The sequence below is a fragment of the Cololabis saira genome, chromosome 2 (genome assembly GCF_033807715.1).
Source record: "Cololabis saira isolate AMF1-May2022 chromosome 2, fColSai1.1, whole genome shotgun sequence".
Classification (NCBI taxonomy): domain Eukaryota; kingdom Metazoa; phylum Chordata; class Actinopteri; order Beloniformes; family Belonidae; genus Cololabis; species Cololabis saira.
In genome coordinates this window covers 56,075,876-56,103,303 of record NC_084588.1, presented here as the reverse complement: position 1 = coordinate 56,103,303, position 27,428 = coordinate 56,075,876, and the positions used below count along the sequence as shown (strand labels likewise).

At 45.5% G+C, this 27,428-nt stretch overlaps 1 protein-coding gene across 4 annotated transcripts; it reads right to left on the bottom strand.

Annotated features, from left to right (window-relative positions):
* Positions 1 to 1,892: 1,892 nt before the first annotated feature.
* On the bottom strand, positions 1,893 to 27,428 carry LOC133418605 (CD82 antigen-like). 4 transcript variants are annotated; one of them, XM_061707408.1, is made up of 11 exons: positions 27,361 to 27,417; positions 27,225 to 27,304; positions 19,830 to 19,902; positions 17,674 to 17,746; positions 12,192 to 12,313; positions 9,339 to 9,413; positions 8,340 to 8,438; positions 3,819 to 4,004; positions 3,359 to 3,442; positions 2,734 to 2,843; positions 1,893 to 2,703 (listed from the first exon to the last, which is right to left on the bottom strand). In XM_061707408.1, the coding sequence occupies exons 3-10, from the start codon at positions 19,890 to 19,892 to the stop codon at positions 2,766 to 2,768; spliced, it is 780 nt and encodes a 259-aa protein (XP_061563392.1). In that variant the 5' UTR covers positions 19,893 to 19,902; positions 27,225 to 27,304; positions 27,361 to 27,417; the 3' UTR covers positions 1,893 to 2,703; positions 2,734 to 2,765. The 4 variants fall into 4 exon arrangements, with proteins under 4 accessions (XP_061563392.1, XP_061563384.1, XP_061563376.1 ...); XM_061707400.1 differs by having other exon boundaries at positions 27,208 to 27,304; positions 27,361 to 27,416; XM_061707392.1 differs by having other exon boundaries at positions 27,208 to 27,428.

The window sequence follows — 27,428 nt, the reverse complement described above, 5'->3', positions numbered from 1 at the left end:
ACCCTGAACGCTCCTGGGTTCAACTCCAGCCGGGAACCTTCCCCAGAAGGGGGACTCCTCACCTCCAGCCAGGAACCTTCCCCAGAAGGGGGACTCCTCACCTCCAGCCAGGAACCTTCCCCAGAAGGGGGACTCCTCACCTCCAGCCAGGAACCTTCCCCAGAAGGGGGACTCCTCACCTCCAGCCAGGAACCTTCCCCAGAAGGGGGGACTCCTCACCTCCAGCCAGGAACCTTCCCCAAAAGGGGGGACTCACCTCCATACAGGACATAGTCTTCTCTGCCTCTCAGTGGGAGTTCTCCCAGAGAGTGGTGTGTTCCTCTGCTGGTCCATGCTGGTCTGTTCTGTCACCAGTGTGGAGGACAGGACCCAGATGCAGGAGACCAGGAGACAGGAAATGTTTAACTTAAACTAAAAGCACTGCTGAGCAGGATTGCAAAAACCAGAACATGACTAAATCCAAAACCCAGACCTGAAACATGGAGGAAGGAACAGTACACACCAGCAGGGATCAAGGGAAAGGCAAGGGAAAGACCAGACAGATATACACAGAAGGCCTGACGAGACACAGGTGACGACAATCAGGGCAGATGGAACAAAGGAAGTCGAAACAGAACTGAAACACAAGGACACAGACTTTCAAAATAAAACAGGAACTAAACACCAAAACCATGACAGATGGTCCCGCCCATTTTATAGATTATGCATCAAGAGGAGTCATATGTACTGTAAACTTCAGATGGCAACGTATCCCATAATGCATTTCTTGCCAATAAGGGAAAGTAATTGAGGAGGCAAGAGGAGTGAATATAAAGTTATAACTTTATTTTTGAGGACAAATCCGGGCATTTTTTCTTTATATTTTATTTTATTTATCCTTTATTTATCCAGGAAAGTCCCATTGAGATACAATATCTCTTCTGCCAGGGAGTCGATGAGAAGATATATATATATATATATATATATATATATATATATATATAAATACACATATACTGTATATAAAACAAAGGATGACACATCAGGTGACCTGTTGGTATTTTTTAACCCTTTTTTCCTAACCCTAAAGCATATATGCGTGCATTTTTGAAATAAAATATATATGATATATTTTTAAATATAGCCACCGGCAGCACGGTGGCTTAGTGGTTAGCACTGTTGCCTCACAGCAAGAAGGTCCCCGGTTCGACTCCCAGGCCCGGCAGGGTCTTTCTGTGTGGAGTTTGCATGTTCTCCCCGTGCTTGCGTGGGTTTTCTCCGGGTACTCCGGCTTCCTCCCACAGTCCAAAAACATGCATATTAGGTTAATTGATGATTCTAAATTGCCCGTAGGTGTGAGCGTGAGTGTGATTGTGAGCATGGTTTGTGTGTCTATATGTGGCCCTGTGATGGACTGGTGACCTGTCCAGGGTGTAACCCCTGCCTCTCACCTAAAATGAGCTGGGATAGGCTCCAGCAGACCCCCGTGACCCCGCAAGGGATAAAGCGGGTAAGATAATGGATGGATGGATGGATATTTTTAAATATGTCACATATATTTATTTTATTAATATATATATTATCCAAGACGCGAAAAACACATGGAAACGCACGAGAACTGGAAATCGGGCAGTGGCGGCAGAGAGAAGCCCCGCCACCCCCCCCCCCCAGACCAACGACCCCCACCCGGCGAGAGGCCAGCCTGCCCAGAGAGACACATATATATATATATATATATATATATATATATATATATATATATATTTCGAATAATTCTTTTTCTTCTTCGATGGTTGTGGTGAGTGGCGTGGCGGTGTCCTGGCGCCCTCTACTGGCCGGCCGCCACTGCAGCAGAGGAACCCTAGTGGTCAGCAGATGAACTGCAGTAGCAGGTAAATGACAATGACACCAAATGACTTTAATGAGTTTATTAACAAAATGAAGCAGAATAAAAGACTCTTGGGCTACAGCTGAAGTTCATGGAGAAACCAGTATGAGGTTAACAGAAAGTTTCTGGACATAAAAAGAATAAAAGCTTATAAACATCTCTGCTCAAATCTAATTATTATACTGTTGTCTGAAGATGCATCTCTCCAAAAACTGTTTCTGGCTTTAAACTAATTTGTCAGTTTTACATTTAAACAGAAATCAAACAGGGTTAGAAGTCACTGTGAAGGCCTTCCTACGAAACGAGCATCTTTAGTACGTTACTATTCATGTCCTGAAGGAAAAACCCCAAGAGTCAAAGAAGAAACAGGAATTCAGATATGAAAGCTAACACAGAGACAAATCTATCGGGATCAAATTCATAAAAACAAGCGCTGAAATTATATACAAAGTAGTAAAAGCATCCAACTGGTGCTGCAGAAACACAGAGGTCAGGCTGCATCTCCAGAACCTTCCTCACATCTCCACGGACTCACAAACAGCTAAACATCTTAAAGGAAGAAGGAAATCCGGATGCAGCCATACTTCAGCCTTCTTCATCCAAACTTATCTTCAACAACTGCTCCAAATGTCTAAACTAAAACCTTTCTAAAGTGCTTAAAGGAAAATAACCCCAGGAGATAAATCCAATGAAACAAAGAACACCTTTCATATTTTACATTTGTTTCCATCGTCACCAAACACTCAGAGCTGCTTCCTTCCTGGTTTCCTCTGCGGAGGTCCAGTCCTGGTCCAGTCCTGGTCCTGGTCCAGGTCCAGGTCCAGGTCCAGGTCCAGGTCCAGGTCCAGGTCCAGGTCCAGGTCCAGTCCTGGTCCAGTACTTCAGTAAAGTCCTTGGGTCAGTACTTGGGAACCTTGGTGTAGTCCTCGTTGTGGACGTTCTTGCACAGACAGACGGACAGGATCATCCCCAGCAGCTGAAACAGACCAGCAAACATGAGCATGTCTTCGGTCCTGGGTCCAGACCACCAGGGTCTGGGTCCACTAGGGTCCAGACCACCAGGGTCTGGGTCCTCTAGGGTCCAGACCACCAGGGTCTGGGTCCACTAGGGTCCAGACCACCGGGGTCTGGGTCCTCTAGGGTCTGGGTCCACTAGGGTCCAGACCACCAGGGTCTGGGTCCACTAGGGTCCAGACCACCAGGGTCTGGGTCCTCTAGGGTCCAGACCACCAGGGTCTGGGTCCACTAGGGTCCAGACCACCAGGGTCTGGGTCCTCTAGGGTCCAGACCACCAGGGTCTGGGTCCTCTAGGGTCCAGACCACCAGGGTCTGGGTCCACTAGGGTCCCTAACCCGTACCTCCATGAAGGAAACGAACCTCCATGAAGGAAATGTACCTCCATGAAGGAAACGAACCTCCATGAAGGAAACGTACCTCCGTGAAGGAAACGAACCTCCATGAAGGAAATGAACCTCCGTGAAGGAAACGTACCTCGATAAAGGCCACGCCGGCGCTGATGCCCAGGACGACGCCCATGTTGGTGGTCAGCCAGCTCTCCACGCTGGCAGCACATCCCTGATGGAGGAGAGGGACGTTAGAACAGAAAACCCCCCCATGAAAACAGAGAACCCCCCCCATTAAAACAGAGAACCCCCCCAATAAAACAGAGAACCCCCCCATTAAAACAGAGAACCCCCCCAATAAAACAGAGAACCCCCCCATTAAAACAGAGAACCCCCCCATTAAAACAGAGAACCCCCCCAATAAAACAGAGAACCCCCCCCCCATTAAAACAGAGAACCCCCCCAATAAAACAGAGAACCCCCCCCCAATAAAACAGAGAACCCCCCCAATAAAACAGAGAACCCCCCCATTAAAACAGAGAACACCCCCCCCCCCCCCCCCCCCCCCCAGGAAACATCCCCCCCCCCCTCCAGGAAACAGCATTCACCACGTCGTAGACGGGCCAGTCGGGACTCTGGGCTTCACAGAAACCGCCGTCAGAGAAGTTTCCGGAGGACGGAGGAGTTTCCAGCGAGACGTTGTGGCAGGAGCAGGGGAACAGCAGCTGGGAGCTGTTGGTTACGACCAGGTTGCTGCTCCAGTCCTGGCGGCCGGTCCACCCACAACACGACATCTGTAACAACACGACATCTGCAAACATCAGATCAGCTACCAGCTCAGTTTTACAGGTCAGATACCAGCTCAGGTTTACGGGTCAGGTACCAGCTCAGTTTAAGAGGTCAGATACCAGCTCAGGTTTACGGGTCAGGTACCAGCTCAGGTTTACGGGTCAGGTACCAGCTCAGGTTTACGGGTCAGGTACCAGCTCAGGTTTACGGGTCAGGTACCAGCTCAGGTTTACAGGTCAGATACCAGCTCAGGTTTACAGGTCAGATACCAGCTCAGGTTTACGGGTTTACAGGTCAGATACCAGCTCAGGTTTACGGGTCAGGTACCAGCTCAGTATTACAGGTCAGATACCAGCTCAGGTTTACAGGTTTACACCCCCGGCTCAGGGTCAGGACCGGTATTCTGCTGATTTCTGCTGCTTCTTCAAAAAATGCTACCTAATTGTTTTCTACCTTTGAAGAGCTACAATTCTACTGTGTTTTACTCCCTAGCCCACTTCCTTTCCCCCAAGTGGTCCTTGTTTCTTTCCAGGCCGTCATTGTAAATAAGAATGTGTTCTTAATGACCTGGGGCCTCATTTAAAATGGACTGCGTAGGAGTCATACTAAAAGTGCACGTACGCTCAAAAGCCGAAAATGCCGGGCGCAAAAAAAAATCCGGATCTATAAAACAGCGTGCACGCAGACTTCCACGTAAGGTTCTCTTTATAAATCACAGTCCAGCTGGAAGGCTGCGCACGTGAATCCGCCTGGTATCCCGCCCACTTTCTACCGAAAATGGAATCATTTTGCATATGAATGAGCCTGCTGAGCATGCGCAGTGGCTTCCTGCAACCTGTTTGGCTTCAGAATGAATGAATGAACGTGTCGAGCCACCATGCCACTGAATTTCACTGAGATCTGAGATCTAGATGTTGTTGATAAGGAGGAGGACAGGAAAACCACATTATTTTGTGGTCACAGTAAAAGTAGAAAAATAAATAGTATAAAATAAAGCGAGTGAGTGGCAGCACGCCGTTGCTGCGCGGAACGCCGTGAGTTCCCCGGTGCAACAGGGGGACACACGTCCCCCCGTCTTTTCAAAATCATGTTTATTTTCTCCTTACTTTTTACAGTTTAAAAACTGAACAGCCTTAAATTGCAAATTATCAAGACACTATGAAAGCGATACGAGAACGGCCCCGCAGCCCCCCCCCCTCCTCCTCCTCTCCCGTCTCCCCTCAGAGCGGCTCAGGGCGGGTTTATGGTTCTGCGTCACCAACGCAGAGCCTACGGCGTAGGTGCACGTCGCCGCGTACCCTACGCCGTAGCCTCTGCGTCGTTTTAACGCGGGGTCATAATTTAGGCACCATACACCCGCACGTAAAGGTTTCACGTGCCCGTAAAACTCATATATATGAAAACAAATCTGAGTCCCTTTAGGGAAGAAATGAGGGGCTCCGTGGGGCTCCCTAAACGCAGCCCCTCATTTGTTCTGTCCTAAAGCGGTGAAGGAGGTTCCCGGCGTGTCCTGCACCGCGGCTGCAGCTCCAGCAGCACCAGAGTCCTGACTGACTGAGCTTCACACACAGAGGAACACGATCAGCGCTATATTATTTTATTTTATTATTTTATTATTTTAAGTCTGATATATTTTGTGATATGTGATGACATTATTACGAGTATGACATGAATCTGGCTTCATTTCACCACCTCAATCCCTGCGTCGCCAGTTCCCCGTGTCTTAAGTTAATTCTTACGGGAGGGTCTGAGTTGCCGTAAAGATAAGCAGATTTTTCGGTTAGTTTTTTCTTTTTAGATCCGAGGATTTGCGTAGAAGGCGGCTTCCGCAACTTTCAGGCGCTTTTTCTGCGCAAGCAAGCTTTATAGATGAGGCCCCTGACTGGTTAAATAAAGGCCAATGACTGAATTAATATCAAATAAAGAGATAGAATTGGGTTTTTTTTCTCTTTGTCGTATAATGTTCACAAAGTGTAATGCAATTCATGTCATGGGTAGTGTATTTTCAAGGTTAAAATACTCAACATCCCATATTATCAATTTTACATCGAGCAAGAAAGGATGGGCGTGGCAATCAAACTTTGAAAATCGACTGTGCGCACAACCACAAAGTAGCATTTCTCGACGGGGAGCAAGGATCGGCAGAACACCAGGCTGTACAGCTCACTCCTAAAGATCGGGGGCCTCATTTATAAAAGAGTGCATAGGATTCATACTAAAAGTGTACGTGCGCTTGTAGAGGAATTGTTTTTATGTATGTACAGTCATTTGCTTGAAATCTAGCGCTGGGAACGTTCTACTTCAGAATGATCTATAATGAACTTTAAGCTAAGGGAGGAAGGAAAAGGACGGTGTGTGGGTGTGGGTGTCTTTATCATCTTTATCATGTGGCTGTGTGTGTGTGTGTGTGTGTGTGTGTGTGTGTGTGTGTGTGTGTGTGTGTGTGTGTGTGTGTGTGTGTGTGTGTGTGTGTGTGACTCTCTCGCAGGGCAGATTGCCCCCGTGAGAAGCACCCACGCGCGCACACACGCAGTAGGTCCCCAACCAGGCTGTAGCGCGGATAAAGATGAGCGTCAGAGAGGTGAAGTTGGTTGTAGAAGACTTATAAGATGCAGGGCCAAAATGTCAACAGATAGGAACAGGGAAGAGTCATATATATGCACTAGATGGTACCATATACCAGTGATGTCATAGTTAAAAAGGGGCCTGTTGGCAGGAAACTGTCTAAAAGAGCATAAATAAGGCAGATTGTACAGTATAAGAGATGAGTGAAAATCCACAGGTTTTCAGAGTCGGTACCGGGACCCTGCCGGCTCTCTTGTGCGTGATGCTGATTGTAAATTCTTGCAATAAAGACCTGCACAGTATTTGGACAGAACATAAGCCGATACCTGACTCCTGTGTTTTTCTTCAAGTTCATGGATGAAGGAAAAACTTAAGACTATGTGGGGTAGGAAAAACTTAGAATTATGTGGAGGTCCCGAAAAGGATTTTCTCTACACACTCAAAAGCCGAAAATGGCGTGCGCACAAAAAAATCCTAATTTATAAAACCGTTATATGTTCTCTTTATAAATCACAGTCCAGCTGGAAGCTTGCGCAGGTGAATTCTCCTTATATCCCACCCTCTACACGCCCACTTTCTACCATGAATGGTCAAATGAATGAGCCTGCTGATCACGCGCAGTGCCACCTGCAGCTGGTTTCCTGCACGGCTGTGTGTCAGGATGAATGAGTCATGTGTCGAGCCACCGTGCCAATAAATTTGTCAGAACCATGTTTGAGGCACAAATGACTTGTACATTTATTGAATGCGATTTTTTACTGTTCACATAGACAAATTCATTTTTGCTCGGAGCCCTTATAGCAATGTGAGTGCGGGTCGACCCGCCTATTCCGGCGGGTCGGTCTGTCTAACACTGGACCCAGTTCAGCACATAGATCCAAGAGCACTGCTCTAGGGAATCAAAATCGGCTTATTTTTGGGCCAAGAAATCTTCATGGTCCCTTAATACTCTCTCCATCCTGATCCATTTACGTGATCTTCAAGCAGTGCCAGCGCATCCATGGTGCAGCGTTACGCACGGCTGTCACCACGCAATTTATATTCTTACTCAGCAACTAGACTGTTGTTACACACCCAGTCACGATAAATAATCATTCTGGTGCTATTCACCACTCCATACCATTTGAAGATGGAAGTATGATATATCAACTTATGGAACACATAGATCTATAACTCTGCCGGCTTGGGTGTACATGGATCTATAAGTCTGATATGTGATGACATTAAAAGTATGACATGAATCTGACTTCATTTCACCACCTCACCATCTGCATCGCCAGTTCCCCATATCTTCAAAATGTTTGTGCGCTAGGATCAAAGTTTGTGTAGAGATACGCACATTTTCCCGTTACGTTTTTTTTTATAAATCCCAACCATTGCGTAGAAGGTGGCGTCTCATATTTCAAGCCCTGTTTTGTGCTGCAAGCTTTATAAATGAGGCCCCAGGTCTGGCTGAGCTGGAAAAGTCACCCTCATCGTTCAGGGCACCTCTTCAATCCAAAACCCAATAAAAACAAACAAAATAATTATTATTCATAGTTACATGTCCTGTGAAACACTTTAATTACAGCAGAGTTGTTGGTAAATGGAGGGGTAGAGTGTCATCATGGAAGCTAACCAATCAGAACAGACTTCTGCCATTATATTTCACCAGGAAAAATGTTGAAGGTTAAATCCATACACAAAATTTCAACACGTTTTATTTGACTCATGGATTTACAGAAGTATGAAGCAGCAGCTGAGTCTGATCTCAGATCAGATCCAGAATAACTCACACTCCGCTGGACGAAGTCCCAGGCCTGCTCTGTGCTGGAGTTGTTTCCACGGTAACCGTCCAACACCTTCGTCACAACCTTCGACGTCTCGTCGTTCAGCTGGAAAACAGCAGAGTTAAACTGGAGTTAAACTGGAGTTAAACTGGAGATCCAGAATAACTCACACTCCGCTGGACAAGTTAAACAGGATGTAAACTGGGGTTAAACTGGAGTTAAACTGGGGTTAAACTGGAGTTAAACAGGAGTCAGTGTTTCATTGCGCAGGTCTCTCTATAAATCGCAGACCTTTCGTTTTTATCACCCAGGTATCGTTTTATCTCTCAAGTCTTAATTGATCAGCCAGGACTCTTTATGTCTCAGGTCTCATTTTAATATCTGGGGTCTTGTTTTATTGTCCAGGCTTCTCTTTAATAGTTCAGGTTTCCTGCAGATCTGTGCTGGAACATAAAGTAAAATAAAAACCCTACGGACAGATTTCTGAGATAGAAAAGAATGAACGTTTTTCAATCATCTTCATCAGGTCAAAATAAATATTTAAGATTTTCCATTTATCCTTCCTGTGATTTTCCATTGATTCTTGACATTCAACATCACTGTCTTAAGCAGTTAAAAGCAACTGAGATGACAGAAACGATAAACATGTTAAAATGGTAAAAAAAATGAGCCACAAAACTAAACATTTTATAGAAATATTAATAAAATGCATAAATCAGCATTTCTTGTCTTGTATTTCTACTGTTTCAAAATAAATCTCATGATCAAAGCCTCTCTGATGGCTCAACGTGACCAGCAGGGGGCAGCAGAGTCCAGATCCACGTCTCTGAGGTCCTGTCCCCAAGCAGGACTAGGAATGGTGACCCCTGTCCCCAAGCAGGAGTCACCATTCCTGGAGGACCAGGATTGGTGACTCCTGTTCCCAAGTGTCACTCAATCAGGAAACTGGGAAGTGAAGATGAGAAAGATGGATGTTTACTTGTGAGTGAGGAGTGAATCACTCACCACATCCTTCTGGAAGTAGATGAGGACGCCGGCAACAACCTGGGCCATGAGGATGAGCAGGAGGGAGGTGAAGTACTGAGGAAGAGCAGTGAGACACAGATACACGTTTTTATGTGAGACATCTGTTCAACCGTCCTACTCCAATAATATATATATATATATATATATATATATATATATATATATATATATATATATATATATATATATATATATATATATATATATATATATATACATGCTTTAATGTGTTTTCAGTTGAAATCATTAGTTTTATAACAAGCCACAGCTGAGCAGCTGAGCAACTATTTAACCTCTCGTCTGCAGCCGTTGGAACCTGGTAGTTTTTACCTCCTGAGGGTCTGACTAATACCTGGAACAATCACTACTGTCCCATAAGAACCTGGTAGTTTTTTACCTCCTGAGGGTCTGACTAATACCTGGAACAATCACTACAGTCCTGCTGAGGGCTCTGTGGGAGCAGCTCCTTCAGCCAAAGACTGCTCCACCCGCGCTGCAAGAAGGAACGCTACCGCAGGTCCTTCATCCCCACAGCCATCAGACTGTATAATAAGCAACAGTAGCCACCCGTGTGCAATAAACCTGTCTCTTTAAAAGTGCGATAACCACTAATACCTCGCGTATTTTTGGAAATATTTGTAAATATCTTGTAATTATCATCCGTTTACTTGGTGTTTACTACTTTTTTTTCTCTCTTGTACTTAGTCTTTTTCTACTTTTTATATTGCTCTTTTTTATCATTTAACTATTTATGGTAATTTCTATTTTACATTTTTTGTATAAAGCGTGTGTGTGTTTTGGCTGCTGCACGACTGAATTTCTCCTCTGGGAGATCAATAAAGTCTACTATTCTATTCTATTCATAAGAACCTGGTAGTTTTTTAACACCTGAGGGTCTGACTAATACCTGGAACAATCACTACCGTCCCATAAGCTCCTTAATGGACACAGTGTTGATTCTCCAGTAACTAGGACGGACCTGAGATACGACTTAGCAACGGGAGATATTCTAGTCCGCTCAGCTCCGCTCGGCTATGCTACAGTAACAAACAGGAAATATATTTGTTTCAAAGAATCAAAGTCCACAGATAGTTTCCTAAACCGTTTTATTAAGCTACATTTATATTTATATATATATATATATATATATATATATATATATATATATGCTATGTTCAGATTTGCCGGACTTCTGGTCTTTACCATCCTGGGGTAGCCGGCTCTTCTTTTCTGAATCTCCGTTGCCGTGGTTACCACCTGGCAGTTGATCCAGCGCAATGATATTAAAGTTATCAGGCAATTTGACCGAACTTGTTTTCTAGGTGTCGGTTATAAGTGATAACCTCCACCTGCCAGCCAATCAGAATCCAGTATTCACACAGACCGTGGAATACATACAGATATATACATACATACATACATACATACATACATACATACATACATACATACATACATACATACATACATACATACATACATACATACATACATACATACATACATACATACATACATACATACATACATACATACATACATACATACATATAGATATAAATAAATGTTTTACACACAGAGACAGGCCTCCAAAAGAACACTTTGCTCGGCGCTGGTTCCGCCGCTGACATTTACTGGCCCGACTGAGCTGGACGTCTCAAGTGTGTCAAATGTTTTGCTGTATTGCTGCTGCAACAGGTTCTATACATATGGATGATAAAGATGGGAATGTCTTTGCCTTGTACACCTATGAAGCGTGAAGCGCTGGGATATCAATCCATTTGTGGTGACTGTTGCCATCAGTGATGTGTAAAGAATCTTCATCGAATGAATAAATGATTCACTAACCCACATTTCTGAGTCCTTAAAATAGAAATTCCCAATACATTTTATCAAATGCTTTTTTTGCATCCAATGAAAATATGGCTGTTCTAATATTTGTGATGAATAATGAATTGAATTGAATCGTCTGTGCAGGTCATTAGCAGAGAGGTAGGTAGGTATGCATGAATAAAAACACATTGACACACATATGCTGAAGGCGAGTCATCATCACTTCCTGTTTCATTATTCCATTATTCACCAAAACAGTCTGCAGTTGGTACGAACCCGGCGTTGCCTAAACACACGGCTCATTTTTCCTGTCACCACCGAAACATCATAACCAGCTGAAGCTGGTGGCGGTAAGGCCACGTTTCCACGTGCCAGGTATTTACAAAAACAGATATTTGCCCCCTCTATGTTTTGAAAAATCCCATAATTTCCAGGAACCTGCATAAATATCTGTTAAGGTGCTATGAGCAGCCAAACCTACAGGGGGCAGTGTAACGAGAAGATAAAGTCATGCTAGCCAATCAGAATCGTGGAAAAAACACGAGTAACTTCCAGTTACTTCCAGTTACTTCCAAGATGAACCAGAGTGGTTTGGAGTGACAGAGAAGTGGAGTTACTTTTAAGTGTGACGTTAGAATATAAAACAGGTAAAATACAAGAAAATACTGACGGTTACAAACTAATTGTAACCACAGGTGTCACTCATGACGCTGGTGACGTTTCTGTCTCATAATGTGACTCACCAGAACCAGAACCATCCGGGTCCAGGAGTCACCAGAACCATCCGGGTCCAGGACTCACCAGAACCAGAACCATCCGGGTCCAGGACTCACCAGAACCAGCAGGGTCCAGGACTCACCAGAACCATCCGGGTCCAGGACTCACCAGAACCAGAACCATCCGGGTCCAGCACTCACCAGAACCAGAACCAGAACCAGAACCAGCAGGGTCCAGGACTCACCAGAACCAGAACCAAAACCATCCGGGTCCAGGACTCACCAGAACGAGCAGGGCCCGGATCTCGTAAACGGCCCCCAAACAGCCCACGAAGCCCATCAGCATCGACAAAGATCCGGCCGTGATGAGGAGGAAGCAGGTCGCCTTCACCGGAACCGAGTCGTCTGGAAAAGAACCAACACAGACACGTCAGAGTTCTGCTGGAAACCAGAACCAGAACCAACAACCGTCAAAGTTCTGCTGGAAACGGCGATGTGTTTCCAACACATGACCGGGTCAACCGGGTCAACCGGGTTCATCCAGTAAAGATCTGCTGCTCAGCGACACGGAGACAGAACCAGACCAGAACCAGAACCAGGGTGGACCGAAGAGTCACAGCACCGCTGGAAAATTGATCCGGGTCGCCGGTGACGGATGATCCACTGACCAGAACCAGAACCAGAGGATCCTCTGACCAGAACCAGAACCGGAGGATCCTCTGACCAGAACCAGAACCGGAGGATCCTCTGACCAGAACCAGAACCAGAGGATCCTCTGACCAGAACCAGAACCGGAGGATCCTCTGACCAGAACCGGAACCAGAGGATCCTCTGACCAGAACCGGAGGATCCTCTGACCAGAACCAGAACATCCTCTGACCAGACCATGTTTTTCCCTTTAAATATGTTTAAAAATATGAACATGTTAAAGTTTTCAGTTATAGTTAAATAACACAATAGCACAATAACTGCTGCTATTAAAGTTGTGAACGATATTGTTGAGGCACTGGATTGCAAGAAATACTGTGCAGCTCTATTTATTGACCTGTCAAAGGCGTTTGATACAGTCGACCATACCATTTTGGCGGATAGACTGCACAGGATTGGTTTATCTCGGCATGTCATTCATTGGTTCTCTAACTATCTGTCTGACAGATCCCAATGCGTCCAGTTGGCTGGCTCCTCTTCTTCGTTCCTCCCTGTATTAAAGGGGGTGCCTCAGGGTTCCATATTAGGACCGCTGCTGTTCAGCATTTATGTAAACAATATATGTGACAATGTATCAGATGCTGCTTTCCATTTTTATGCAGATGATACGGTATTATATTGTTCATCCCCTTCTGTAGTGCAAACTCTTGAACTCTTGCAGTCTGCTTTTGATGTTGTTCAGTCCCATCTGACTCAGCTTAAACTAGTCCTAAATGCAAGTAAATCGAAGGTGATGTTATTTTCAAATGGCAAACGGCTACCATTAAGTATTCCAAAAATATTAACTGCTCATGGAGTTTAACTTGAAACAGTCAAAACATATAAGTATTTGGGAATTATCATTGACGAGAACTTGTCTTTTAAACCACACATAGAAAAGCTGGTCTGTAAGCTTAAGATGAAATTGGGTTTCTTCTTTAGAAATAAATCTTGTTTTTCCCTACACGTTAGGAAATATTTAATTTCAACTACGTTTGTTCCTTTACTGGATTATGGAGACTTGCTGTTTATGAACGCACCTGTCACTTATTTGAGAAAGCTGGACACTGTATATCACTGTGCCCTACGTTTTATTACAGGATGTGGAAATCTTGTTCACCACTGCACTTTGTATGCAACTGCAAATTGTCCGTCTCTATCTGCCCGCAGACTTTCTCGATGGTTAGCGTTCATTTATAAATCTCTTCTTGGGCTGGTTCCCTCTTATTTATGTTCTTACATGTGTAGAGTCTCTAATCCTTACAGCGTACGCTCACAGGACGTTCTGCCCATGTTCGTTCCTAGAGCCAACACTGAACTTGGGAAAAAAGCCTTCAGTTACGCTGCTCCCCGGTCATGGAATGACATACAGAACGATCTGAGATTACCTGAACTGATCACTCTGGGGGAATTTACATCAATTTTAAAGGATCGAGAAACTAGTTCTCTCGGGCAATGTGCTTGTTTTTAATTCAAATGGTGCCAAAAAGTTTTCAAATTATATGGAACCGTTTATGTTGTATGTAATTTGTGTTCCTGACTACAGTGTGATTGCTGTTTGTTGTTTTTTGTTGTGTTTTCTGTTGTAACTTATGCTGCCCTCTTGGCCAGGTCGCTCTTGGAAAAGAGATTTTTAATCTCAATGAGTCTTACCTGGTTAAATAAAGGACAATAAAATAAATAGTTGCATAAATTGTCTATATTTCATTACTTTATATACTGTCTTGAGGTTACATTTGCATAAAATGCTAAAAACCAAATTATCAAAAATGATAAAAACTAAAAGTGATTTCCTCCGTCTCTGTTTCCTCCCTGGATGTGTTTGGTAATTCTGCCCCACGATGTTTCTGAAAGCAGTTCTATCAGCATTCTGGAGCTGATTGGTCCCTTACAGCATCATTAGCTGCAATACTTGCTGTTGAATCTCAATATAATACTAGTATTAACATGTTGCAGAACTACAGTCATATCATTCATGCAACAGCTCAAAAAACAGTTTTAATAACACTAACCCAAATCAATATCGGAATCGAATCAAATCTTGATAATCGATTCTGAATCTTAGAATGGATCCTCAGCCCTGATAAGAGCATTAGCAGAGGAAAAGGCCAACAAAGGAGGTTGAAATGTGGGGTTGTGGTCCGACGGGGTGATATAAAAGCTGAAATCAGCGCTTGTTCTGACTCAGCTTTGTTCCACCAGACACCAGCGGTCTGATGACATCACTCCTGGGCCTGATGACATCACTCCTGGGTCTGATGACATCACTCCTGCCACAACGGCCTCAGAAACGGTTCAACGTCAGTGACATCGATGTGCAAAACAACGCTGCTCTGTCCTCCGCCGGCCGCCTCCATCAGCATCACATGACCACATCCCCCCACCCCCCTCCCCCCCGACCCCCCGACCCTCGACCCCCCCGACCCTCGCCGCCCGGCGCTGCAGCGGTGAGTCAATGACCACATCCCCCCCCGACCCCCTGACCCCCCGACCCCCCAGCCCCCCCCGAAATTCTAATTGATTCATTCGTGTGTCTGCAGTGCTGCATCAGTCGTCTCTGTGTTTGGCTGTGACACGGCTGCTCTGTCTCCTCCTCATTTCAGCCGGCTCTGAGAAACTGCTGAGACTCCTGGTCACTACTCAGTAATCTCAATGTACCCATGTATAATGACAATAAAGTATTCTATTCTACTCACTAATCTCACTGTACCCATGTATAATGACAATAAAGTATTCTATTCTACTCAGCTGATTCACCGCTCAGAGAAACAAGTTGTCTCTTTCACTGGTCCAGGATTGTCCCCGAGGTTCCTCCTCTGAGAGGACGTTGTGTCCTGCATGTTTCTCAGCATCTACCAGGGACAAATCTATGGCAAGCCGTTTTAACATTTAATGGCTAGGTTTGGCTATCCGGAATTAACATGGCAGATATCTACAACTGCATTTTGACTAGTGGTAATTACATCGTGACTAGTCAGAATTGTCATTCAAGATATCTAAAACGTCATTTTGACTAGTCAAAACTCTAATTCAAGATATCTGTAATTACATTTTGACTAGGCAGAATGGAAGTTAAAGATATCTCCCATTTGAGATATATCTAATTAAAATTAATTACAAGATATCTATAACTTGATTATTATTGATTATATATTGATTATAACAATTAAATTAGGACTATCCGTAATTCCAGTTTGAGATATCTACAACTTTGTTCTGACTAGTCAAAACTTAATTTAAGATATCTAAAAAGGACGATGTTGATATCATGAATTGAGGGGAATTAAAGATGTCTTGAACTTGAATTATGACTAGTCAGAATTAAATTGTAGACATCTTAAACTGGAATTACAGCTAGTCGTAATTCAGTTGCAGATATCTGTAATCCACATTACGGATATCTGCAACTGAATTGTAGATATCTGTAATTAGAAACCCCACACACATGACTGGCAGAATGATGTTGTGGATATCTGAAATTACAATTGTGGATAGGAAGAATGCAATTGTAGATATCTGAAATGCTCTTTTTGACTAGGATGAATTGAATTGCGGATATCTGCAACACATATCCAGTCTAGCTGTTAAATATTAAAACAGCTTGACATATAAATCTGGTATAAAATGAAGTTAACGCACGTGAGATTCCAGTAGAAGTGTAAAAGGAAGTATAAGTATCATCAGAGCAGCGTAAACGAAGACGCACAACAGAAATCTGACTAAATCTTCAATTTTTAGAGCTCATATTTGCTTGAATTCACTGAAACACTGGAAATGTTCTCTGGAGGAGCCAAAGTCTGAAGATTCCCGACAGCTGGAGGGTCGAACATGAACCACATATAGGATGATAGGACTATTACACGCACGCACGCACGCACGCACGCACGCACAGGTATATACACACACACAGCCACATATACATATACACGCACGCACACACACAGACATATACACACACACACACACACACACACACACACACACACAGCCACATATACACACACACACACACAGAGCCACACACACACACACACACACACACACACACACAGCCACGCAGACATATACACACACACACACACACACACACACACACAGCCACGCAGATATATACACACACACACACACACACACATCCACACACACACACACACATACACACACACACACACACACACACACACACACACACACACACAGCCACGCAGATATATACACACACACACACACACACACACACATCCACACACACACACAGACACAGCCAAGCAGACATATACACACACACACACAGAGCCACACACACACACACACACACACACACACATCCACACACACACACAGACACACACATCGGCTTGTTCACCTGCATGCTGCTCTGTAGTTTTTGGGGTTAGTTAGCGGTAGCTTAGCTTAGACTGTGATCGGATCTCGAGATTTGGGTCGATTGCTGCTCATGTTTTGGCCGGTTCCGTGCTGGTTTCGTGTCTGTCTGTGTCTGTTTTTTTTTTCTTTTTTTGCAGATTTCCAGGGCTAGACGCGCGCCTCCATGTGTGTTCTTGCTTCCTGGTTTAGCAGCGGATGTCACCCCCCCAAAAAAAAAATATATATATGCCTTAAGTTCTTACCAGCATGGTATTAACCATTAATATGTGTGCAGACAAGGTAAAAAAAACAAGAAATATAATTAGTTGGAACTGGCTAGTGTTTCATTTGAGCAGTAAAGTGGCTCTATACATATACATGTACATACATGTACATGTACATACATGTACATGTACATACATGTATGTACATACATGTATGTACATATACATGTGTGTACATATATGTACAGACCAGCGGTTCCTCTAGCGACCGCTAGTACAAATAATAAAAGGTTTATTTATCTGTCGTTCACCTCAGTCCAGCAATGGAAGCAACATTTTCATTCCTTCTTCAAGAGAACAACAACAAGAAAACTTAATTCAGCAGGAAATGTGAACCACAAACTGATCCTCAACAAACTGATCCTGAAAATGACCCATTTACTTAATTTAGCTGACAAAAACAGCCCATCAACCTCCTCAGGCACTTACTGATAACCAGGATGAAGCTCTGATTGTCCAGCAGGAGCCACAGTCCGAAGCCCAGGATAACGAGTCCAGACAACTGCAGGGAACATGAAACAATGTTACAATGAATCAATAGAATTAGCTGGAACTGTAGTGTTTCATCTGACTGAACTGGCTCTTTACATGTAGCTGTATGTTGTTGTTAATGGCATCAAGGTCAGAGAAGGTCAAGCAGGACGGATCTGTTGTTCTTGTTGAGACGTCTCAGAACGGTCCTTTTTAAGCACTGATTCATATCAAAAAGCAAATTTTGTGTGACGAAGGCCTTTAATAACGTGTCAACGAGTGAATAAGGTCTATTTCATTAATAAATGTAATATGCTCACGTCATTTTTAAAGGTTTCACTACAGTTTATTTTCCAGCTGTGGACACAGACTCAAAGGTATTATCAGCTCAAATGAACATAATAATCACGTCAAACCGACCAACAGCTCTGCCACGTTGTGTAGAGATATAAACGCCCAGCAGCGATTGTAAAGCTGCTAAGAAGCTCATCACTGCACATCCCAGAATTCCCTTTCACAGCTAGAGGAAATGAGTCGCCGTGGTAACCAGGCCACCAGCTCGTCATCTGCTCCGTCATTAATCAGCGGACTGAGATCATGAACCCGAGAGCTTCGTTAAATCTACCAGACCAGCTTACAGCAAATATCTTGCTTTCTTATGGACTTAATCACAATCTGGGACGTTACCCACTAAAATGGAGGGAACAAAAAGGAATTAGCGGGAATTTAAATGAGGGACAGAAGCAGTTTCCAGTGAAAACCAAATATGTGTTTGCAGCAAAATAAAGGTTCAAATTCTAAACTAGTGTTCCACTTGAGTGATAGTGACTACGTTTCCATGCAGTCAAATTTGGGGTTACGATCAATATTCTGGTTACTGAAACAATGGGAATAATGTGTTTCCATGCGTGAGCTAACAGGGTTATCCCTGTATCCATGGTAACAGGTTTATCCCTGTATCCATGGTTACAGGGTTATCCCTGTATCCATGGTAACAGGGTTATCCCTGTATCCATGGTAACAGGGTTATCCCTGTATCCATGATGATTAATCATTTATCTGGATCAAACCAGCGACGCACGGAGAACCTCATGATGCAATTCCCCTCATTTCTGCTTCTTCTTCCTGGATCCAAATCCACAACGACAACAACAACAGCACGGAGGATAATCAACAACAACAACAACAGGAGGATAATCAACAGCCCAGTAGAAGTTCCTTTTCCAGCGTCTTCCAGCGGAGCTTGATCTGGTCTGGCGTTCCTACAAATCCTGCTGAAACTTTTGGATCACCTTCTTGTAAATCTTCTATCCCGGTACTTTCTACCGTCTACAAATGCAGAAATGTTCATATCTTTCATTACATTTATGAAGTGATTAGTCTCCTCCTGGTCTTGGTTTCTCCATGTTTAGAAGAACTTCCTGGACTCAAAAGACCAACATTCCTTGTGAACAGAGCGTGTGCAGAAAACAGATTCCTGTTCCTTTTGATGTGGATATCCTTTTAGGCTATACATGACAAAATATTCGGGTTAGAAAAGGAGTAACCCAGGGATCATATTCGGGTTTTTAAAAACCGGAATATGAGCAAATTCAAGTTATTCAAATTGGTGTTTACATGGCCGAGCGCAACCGGGCTATTGCTAATATTCCGGTTAGAAAAACCAGATCTGGTTTTAACTCTACTAGCTCTGGTTTTAACTCTACTAGCTCTGGTTTTAACTCTACTAGCTCTGGTTTTAACTCTACTAGCTCTGGTTTTAACTCTACTAGCTCTGGTTTTAACTCTACTAGCTCTGGTTTTAACTCAACTAGCTCTGGTTTTAACTCAACTAGCTCTAGTTTTAACTCAACTAGCTCTGGTTTTAACTCTACTAGCTCTGGTTTCTGGTTGCACAGACATTAACAAGAGGCTTCACCTTCATAAAACACTGATGACATCACAGCAGGTTTGACCAGCTCTTTTTTATCCGCCAACATCTGCATGTAGGAAATGTCTTTGTTTGTTCTGAACTGCAGATATTCGTTATCCCATTTTATCCCACTTTATATTCCAGTTGTGTTTCCCTCACAAGGCACAGTCTTATTGTGACACTAAGAGCGTGAGATACTCACAAAGAAGAGGAGGTTGAAGAGGAACAGGAAGTACTTGCTCGCCGTCATGCAGGCTTTACCCATGATGCCTAATCTGCAAACAGAAAAACACATTTGTGTGAACAGATCAAGCAGTGAGATCTGACCATAGCGTATCCCAGCCATGACAGATGCAGCTGCAGATGCTGCTACAGATGCTGCTACAGATGCTGATACAGATGCTGCTGCAGATGCTGCTGCAGATGCCGATACAGATGCTGCTGCAGATGCTGCTACAGATGCAGCTACAGATGCTGATACAGATGCTGCTGCAGATGCAGCTACAGATGCTGATACAGATGCTGATACAGATGCTGCTGCAGATGCAGCTACAGATGCTGCTACAGATGCTGCTGCAGATGCAGCTACTGATGCTGCTACAGATGCTGCTACAGATGCTGCTGCAGATGCTGCTACAGATGCTGCTGCAGATGCTGCTGCAGATGCAGCTACAGATGCTGATACAGATACTGCTGCAGATGCTGCTACAGATGCTACTACAGATGCTGCTGCAGATGCAGCTACAGATGCTGATACAGATGCAGCTACAGATGCTGCTACAGATGCTGCTGCAGATGCTGCTGCAGATGCTGCTGCAGATGCTGATACAGATGCTGATACTGATGCTGCTGCAGATGCCGCTACAGATGCTGCTACAGATGCTGATACTGATGCAGCTACAGATGCAGCTACAGATGCAGCTACAGATGCAGCTACAGATGCTGCTACAGATGCAGCTACAGATGCTGCTGCAGATGCAGCTACAGATGCTGCTACAGATGCAGCTACAGATGCTGCTGCAGATGCTGCTACAGATGCTGCTGCAGATGCTGCTGCAGATGCTGCTACAGATGCTGCTGCAGATGCTGATACAGATGCTGCTGCAGATGCAGCTACAGATGCAGCTACAGATGCTGCTGCAGATGCTGATACAGATGCAGCTACAGATGCTGCTACAGATGCTGGTGCAGATGCTGCTACAGATGCTGCTGCAGATGCTACTACAGATGCTGCTGCAGATGCTACTACAGATGCTGCTGCAGATGCAGCTACAGATGCTGATACAGATGCAGCTACAGATGCTGCTACAGATGCTGCTACAGATGCTGCTGCAGATGCTGCTGCAGATGCTGATTCAGATGCTGATACAGATGCTGCTACAGATGCTGATACTGATGCTGATACTGATGCTGCTGCAGATGCTGCTACAGATGCTGCTACAGATGCTGATACTGATGCAGCTACATATGCAGCTACAGATGCAGCTACAGATGCTGCTACAGATGCTGCTGCAGATGCAGCTACAGATGCAGCTACAGATGCAGCTACAGATGCTGCTACAGATGCTGCTGCAGATGCAGCTACATATGCTGCTACAGATGCTGCTACAGATGCTGCTGCAGATGCTACTGTAGATGCTGCTACAGATGCTGCTGCAGATGCTACTGTAGATGCTGCTACAGATGCTGCTACAGATGCTTCTGCAGATGCTGCTGCAGATGCTTCTACAGATGCTGCTGCAGATGCTGCTACAAATGCTGCTGCAGATGCAGCTACAGATGCAGCTACAGATGCTGCTACAGATGCAGCTACAGATGCAGCTGCAGATGCTGATACAGATGCTGATACAGATGCTGCTGCAGATGCTGATACAGATGCTGCTGCAGATGCAGCTACAGATGCTGCTACAGATGCAGCTACAGATGCTGCTGCAGATGCAGCTACAGATGCTGCTGCAGATGCAGCTACAGATGCAGCTACAGATGCAGCTACAGATGCTGCTACAGATGCAGCTACAGATGCTGCTACAGATGCAGCTACAGATGCTGCTGCAGATGCTGCTGCAGATGCTGCTGCAGATGCTGGGTGGGTTCTGTGCCCCCCCTCCCCTCTGTACCTGTCAATCACATCTAGACCTGCATGGCCTCCTTCAGTCACCTGAACGATGACCAGCTTCCCTACGGGGGTCCTGTCCTTCACACACCTGGAGATCCACACACCTGGAGATCCACACCTGCCTGTCCTTCACACACCTGGAGATCCACACCTGTCTGTCCTTCACACACCTGGAGATCCACACCTGTCTGTCCTTCACACACCTGGAGATCCACACCTGCATGTCCTTCACACACCTGGAGATCCACACCTGTCTGTCCTTCACACACCTGGAGATCCACACACCTGGAGATCCACACCTGCCTGTCCTTCAGACACCTGGAGATCCACACCTGCCTGTCCTTCAGACACCTGGAGATCCACACACCTGGAGATCCACACCTGCCTGTCCTTCAGACACCTGGAGATCCACACACCTGGAGATCCACACCTGCCTGTCCTTCACACACCTGGAGATCCACACACCTGGAGATCCACACCTGCCTGTCCTTCACACACCTGGAGATCCACACCTGTCTGTCCTTCACACACCTGGAGATCCACACCTGCCTGTCCTTCACACACCTGGAGATCCACACCTGTCTGTCCTTCACACACCTGGAGATCCACGCCTGTCTGTCCTTCACACACCTGGGGATCCACACCTGCCTGTCCTTCACACACCTGGAGATCCACACACCTGGAGATCCACACCTGCATGTCCTTCACACACCTGGAGATCCACACCTGCCTGTCCTTCACACACCTGGAGATCCACACCTGCCTGTCCTTCACACACCTGGAGATCCACACCTGCATGTCCTTCACACACCTGGAGATCCACACCTGCCTGTCCTTGACACACCTGGAGATCCACACCTGCCTGTCCTTGACACACCTGGAGATCCACGCCTGTCTGTCCTTCACACACCTGGAGATCCACACCTGCCTGTCCTTCACACACCTGGAGATCCACACCTGCCTGTCCTTCACACACCTGGAGATCCACACCTGCCTGTCCTTCACACACCTGGAGATCCACACCTGCATGTCCTTCACACACCTGGAGATCCACACCTGCCTGTCCTTCACACACCTGGAGATCCACACCTGCATGTCCTTCACACACCTGGAGATCCACACCTGTCTGTCCTTCACACACCTGGAGATCCACACACCTGGATATCCACACCTGCCTGTCCTTCACACACCTGGAGATCCACACACCTGGAGATCCACACCTGCCTGTCCTTCACATACAGACTTTATTTACAAGAAGGCACACCAGCCTCCACCTGCTGAGGAATCTAAGGACATTTAATATCAGAAAAGACATTTTAACTCTGGTTTACTGTTCACTCATTGAATCCATTCTTACATTCAACATCTCATCCTGGTACAACTTGCTCACCAGCAAACACAAAACCAGCAAACACAAAACCAGCAAACACAAAACCAGCAAACACAAAACCATCAAACACAAAACCACCAAACACAAAACCAGCAAACACAAAACCACCAAACACCAAACCAGCAAACACCAAACCAGCAAACACAAAACCACCAAACACAAAACCAACAAATACAAAACCACCAAACACAAAACCACCAAACACAAAACCACCAAACACAAAACCAACAAATACAAAACCACCAAACACAAAACCACCAAACACAAAACCAGCAAACACAAAACCAGCAAACACAAAACCACCAAACACAAAACCACCAAACACAAAACCAGCAAACACAAAACCAGCAAACACAAAACCACCAAACACAAAACCAGCAAACACAAAACCAGAGTGACCCGAATAATAAAGGTGTCATGTTTATTTATAAAATGTATGTTTAAGCAAAACAATAATCAGTAAAAAACATCAACTACCAGCTTGAATAATTTTGATCAACTGTGTGTTTTTGGTAAAGAGTTATTAGTTTACTCTCTCCATGATAATATCTATACGTTTACTTTCCACCTCAAAGAGTTTAAAGGTCCAGGTCGTTCGTCTCTGTAGGTTTCAGCCGGTTATTCTTCCGTGTGATGATTTATATTTATTGAAACATCTGAATCACCAACGTCCTTCAGCGTCCAATAAATCGATCAGATCCTACTGAAATGTGGAGGCGACCCACTTTCCCAGCGTGGATCTGGGTTACTGGTGCTGGTGCGGAGCCAGTTTGTGAGGGGGCACCCGCGGGTGGGGGCGGGTGGGAGGGGGGGGGGTGACGGGACCAGCAGGGTGGTGGTGGGTGGGGGGGGGGGGGGGGGGGGGGGCACCCGCGGGTGGGGGCGGGTGGGAGGGGGGGGGTGACGGGACCAGCAGGGTGGTGGTGGGTGGGGGGGGTGGGAGGGGGCACCCGCGGGTGGGGGGGGTGACGGGACCAGCAGGGTGGGGGGGGTCTGTGATGGAACTGGGTCACTGGTGCTGGTGCGGAGCCGTACCAGGCACCAGCGTCAGCCTGGCCGTGACGCCGCAGAGAGAAGCAGCTCTGTGTTCAGACGTTAGTGGATCCTCCGACGGAGGGAAACTCTGAACCAGCAGCTCACAACAACAACAACAACAACAACAACAACAACGCTGGTCCATCAGCTGCTGCTGCTGGAGCCGCTGGTTCAACTCTCACTCTCAACCTTCTGAAGAGACAAACACATCAACGTCCAGCTCCAACCCTCTAAACTGCGGTTCGGACTGCGACCCGAACCCTGACCCAGTTCCGGGTCCGGACCAGAACCCTGACCCAGTTCCGGGTCCGGACCAGAACCCTGACCCAGTTCCGGGTCCGGACCAGAACCCTAACCCAGTTCCGGGTCCGGACCAGAACCCTGACCCGGCAGCAGCTCTGCTACCTACAAACCGTCAACAGGATGAAAACCCGAAGGAGCAGCTGCAGCTGCAGAGGAGGAGCCCGGACCTGCAGGGACATTCCTGAAACCAGACCAGCCGGTTCTGCTCCGGCATCAGGGGGCGGGACCAGAACCAGAACCAGCCGGTTCTGCTCCGGCATCAGGGGGCGGAACCAGAACCAGCCGGTTCTGCTCTGGCATCAGGGGGCGGGACCAGAACCAGAACCAGCCGGTTCTGCTCCGGCATCAGGGGGCGGGACCAGAACCTCTGCAGGAACCGGGCCTCACATGGTCCTGTGTTTGAATACTTTTTGAAATGGTGTGAGGAATCTTTTTTATCTTTGAACGTCTTAAAGACAAAGGACATGTGTATTGATTTCAGCCTTCTCCTGTAAATAAAGTGATTGCGGGTGAACAAGTTGAAATTGTTGAGTCCTATAAATTTTTAGGCACTATTATTGACAACAAACTGTCATTTGGAAGAATTCAGACTCAATATATAAGAAAAGCAGCAGCGCCTTTTTTGTCTTGGAAAACTTTCTAAATTCCAGGTGAATTCTTCCCTGATGACGATGTTTTATCGTTCTTTTATCAAATCTGTTATCACTTTTTCTTTCAATTGGTGGTTTCAATCTTTGAAAGTCAAAGACAGAAACTTGCTCAACAAGGTCGTCAGTCTAAGCAGTAAAACCATCGGGTCGGCTCAACGAACTTTACAAGAACTTTATAACAAACAGCTGATCAAGAACTCCATGTTGTCTGATTCTCACATGATCCAGAACCAGGACCCAGAACCAGAACCAGAACCAGACCCAGGACCCAGACCCAGGACCCAGACCCAGACCCAGGACCGGGTCCTGCAGACTCGAGTCCTCCAGACCGAGTCCTGCAGACCCGAGTCCTCCAGACCCGAGTCCTCCAGACCGAGTCCTGCAGACCCGAGTCCTCCAGACCGAGTCCTGCAGACCCGAGTCCTCCAGACCCGAGTCCTGCAGACCCGAGTCCTCAGACCCGAGTCCTCCAGACCGAGTCCTGCAGACCCGAGTCCTGCAGACCCGAGTCCTCCAGACCGAGTCCTGCAGACCCGAGTCCTCCAGACCGAGTCCTGCAGACCCGAGTCCTCCAGACCCGAGTCCTCCAGACCGAGTCCTGCAGACCCGAGTCCTCCAGACCGAGTCCTGCAGACCCGAGTCCTCCAGACCCGAGTCCTGCAGACCCGAGTCCTCAGACCCGAGTCCTCCAGACCGAGTCCTGCAGACCCGAGTCCTGCAGACCCGAGTCCTCCAGACCCGAGTCCTGCAGACCCGAGTCCTCAGACCCGAGTCCTCCAGACCCGAGTCCTCCAGACCCGAGTCCTCAGACCCGAGTCCTCCAGACCCGAGTCCTCCAGACCCGAGTCCTCCAGACCCGAGTCCTGCAGACCCGAGTCCTGCAGACCCGAGTCCTCCAGAGTCCAGACTCTAGTCCGGTTCCTGCAGGTCTCAGAGTTGATCAGACCTGAAACGGATCTGAACCGTTTTCAAATGCCCAAAAGAAACATGAGCTCAAGAACAGCAACGTTTAAGACAACAACAATAAGAACTAATACAAACAACAACGAAAAGAACTAATACAAACAACAACAATAAGAACTAATACAAACAACAACAGTAAGAACTAATACAAACAACAACAGTAAGAACTAATACAAACAACAACAATAAGAACTAATACAAACAACAACAGTAAGAACTAATACAAACAACAACAGCAATAAGAACTAATACAGAGGGCAGATGTTTATCCGTTTATCCAGATGTTTATCCGCTTTAGCAGTAAAACTGTGGAACTCATTAGACAACGACCTTAAATTATCAAACTCAATAAAAGCATATAAGCTGTTATTTTCAAAGCAAAGGTAAAGGACACATTTATAGAAGCAGAAAAAGCAGAGAAGAATGGTGTGTGTGTGTGTGTGTGTGTGTGTGTGTAGGTGCACCTGCATGAGATGAAATTAGATTAATTATTATTATTATCATCATCATCATCATCATTATTACTATTATTATTATTACTATTATTACTACAGTTATTACAGTTATTAGGCTAATTATTATTATTATTATTATTATTATTATTATTATTATTATTACTATTATTACTACAGTTATTACAGTTATTAGGCTAATTATTATTATTATTAATATTATTACTACAGTTATTACAGTTATTAGGCTAATTAATATGATTATTATTATTACTATTATTACTACAGTTATTACAGTTATTAGGCTAATATTAATGATTAGTATTATTATTTTGTGTAGCCTCGTGATACTTAATTTGTTCTTTTTGCATATTCTATTATGTTAAAAGGTAAGATAATCTTTATGCTTCAAACCCAGACCTTTTCGGTCAAAATAATCACCAAAGAAAAACCTGTAAATGTCTATTATCTTGCTTATTGATTTCCATGCTTATAATTGACCGAAATAAAGATTAACTAACTAACTAAATGTGGCCTTTGCTCATCTGTGTGACACTTCAGGGTCCAGATATTCTGATCAGAGATCGATCTGAACCCGATCACCGCGCAGCGGCGGCGCGCATCGCGTTCACGTTAGAAGTCAGAGACAGTTTCAGGTGTGCAGGACTCACCTGTGTGCGGGTCTCACCTGTGTGCGGGTCTCGGGTCTCTGCGGGTCTCGGGTCTCTGCAGTTCCTGCGGGTCTCGGGTCTCTGCGGGTCTCTGCGGGTCTCTGCGGTTGCTGCGGGTCTCGGGTCTCTGCGGGTCTCTGCGGGTCTCTGCGGTTGCTGCGGGTCTGGACTCGGACTCTGGGAACTCTGCTCGGAGACGCAACAGTGCGAGCTCTGCCGCG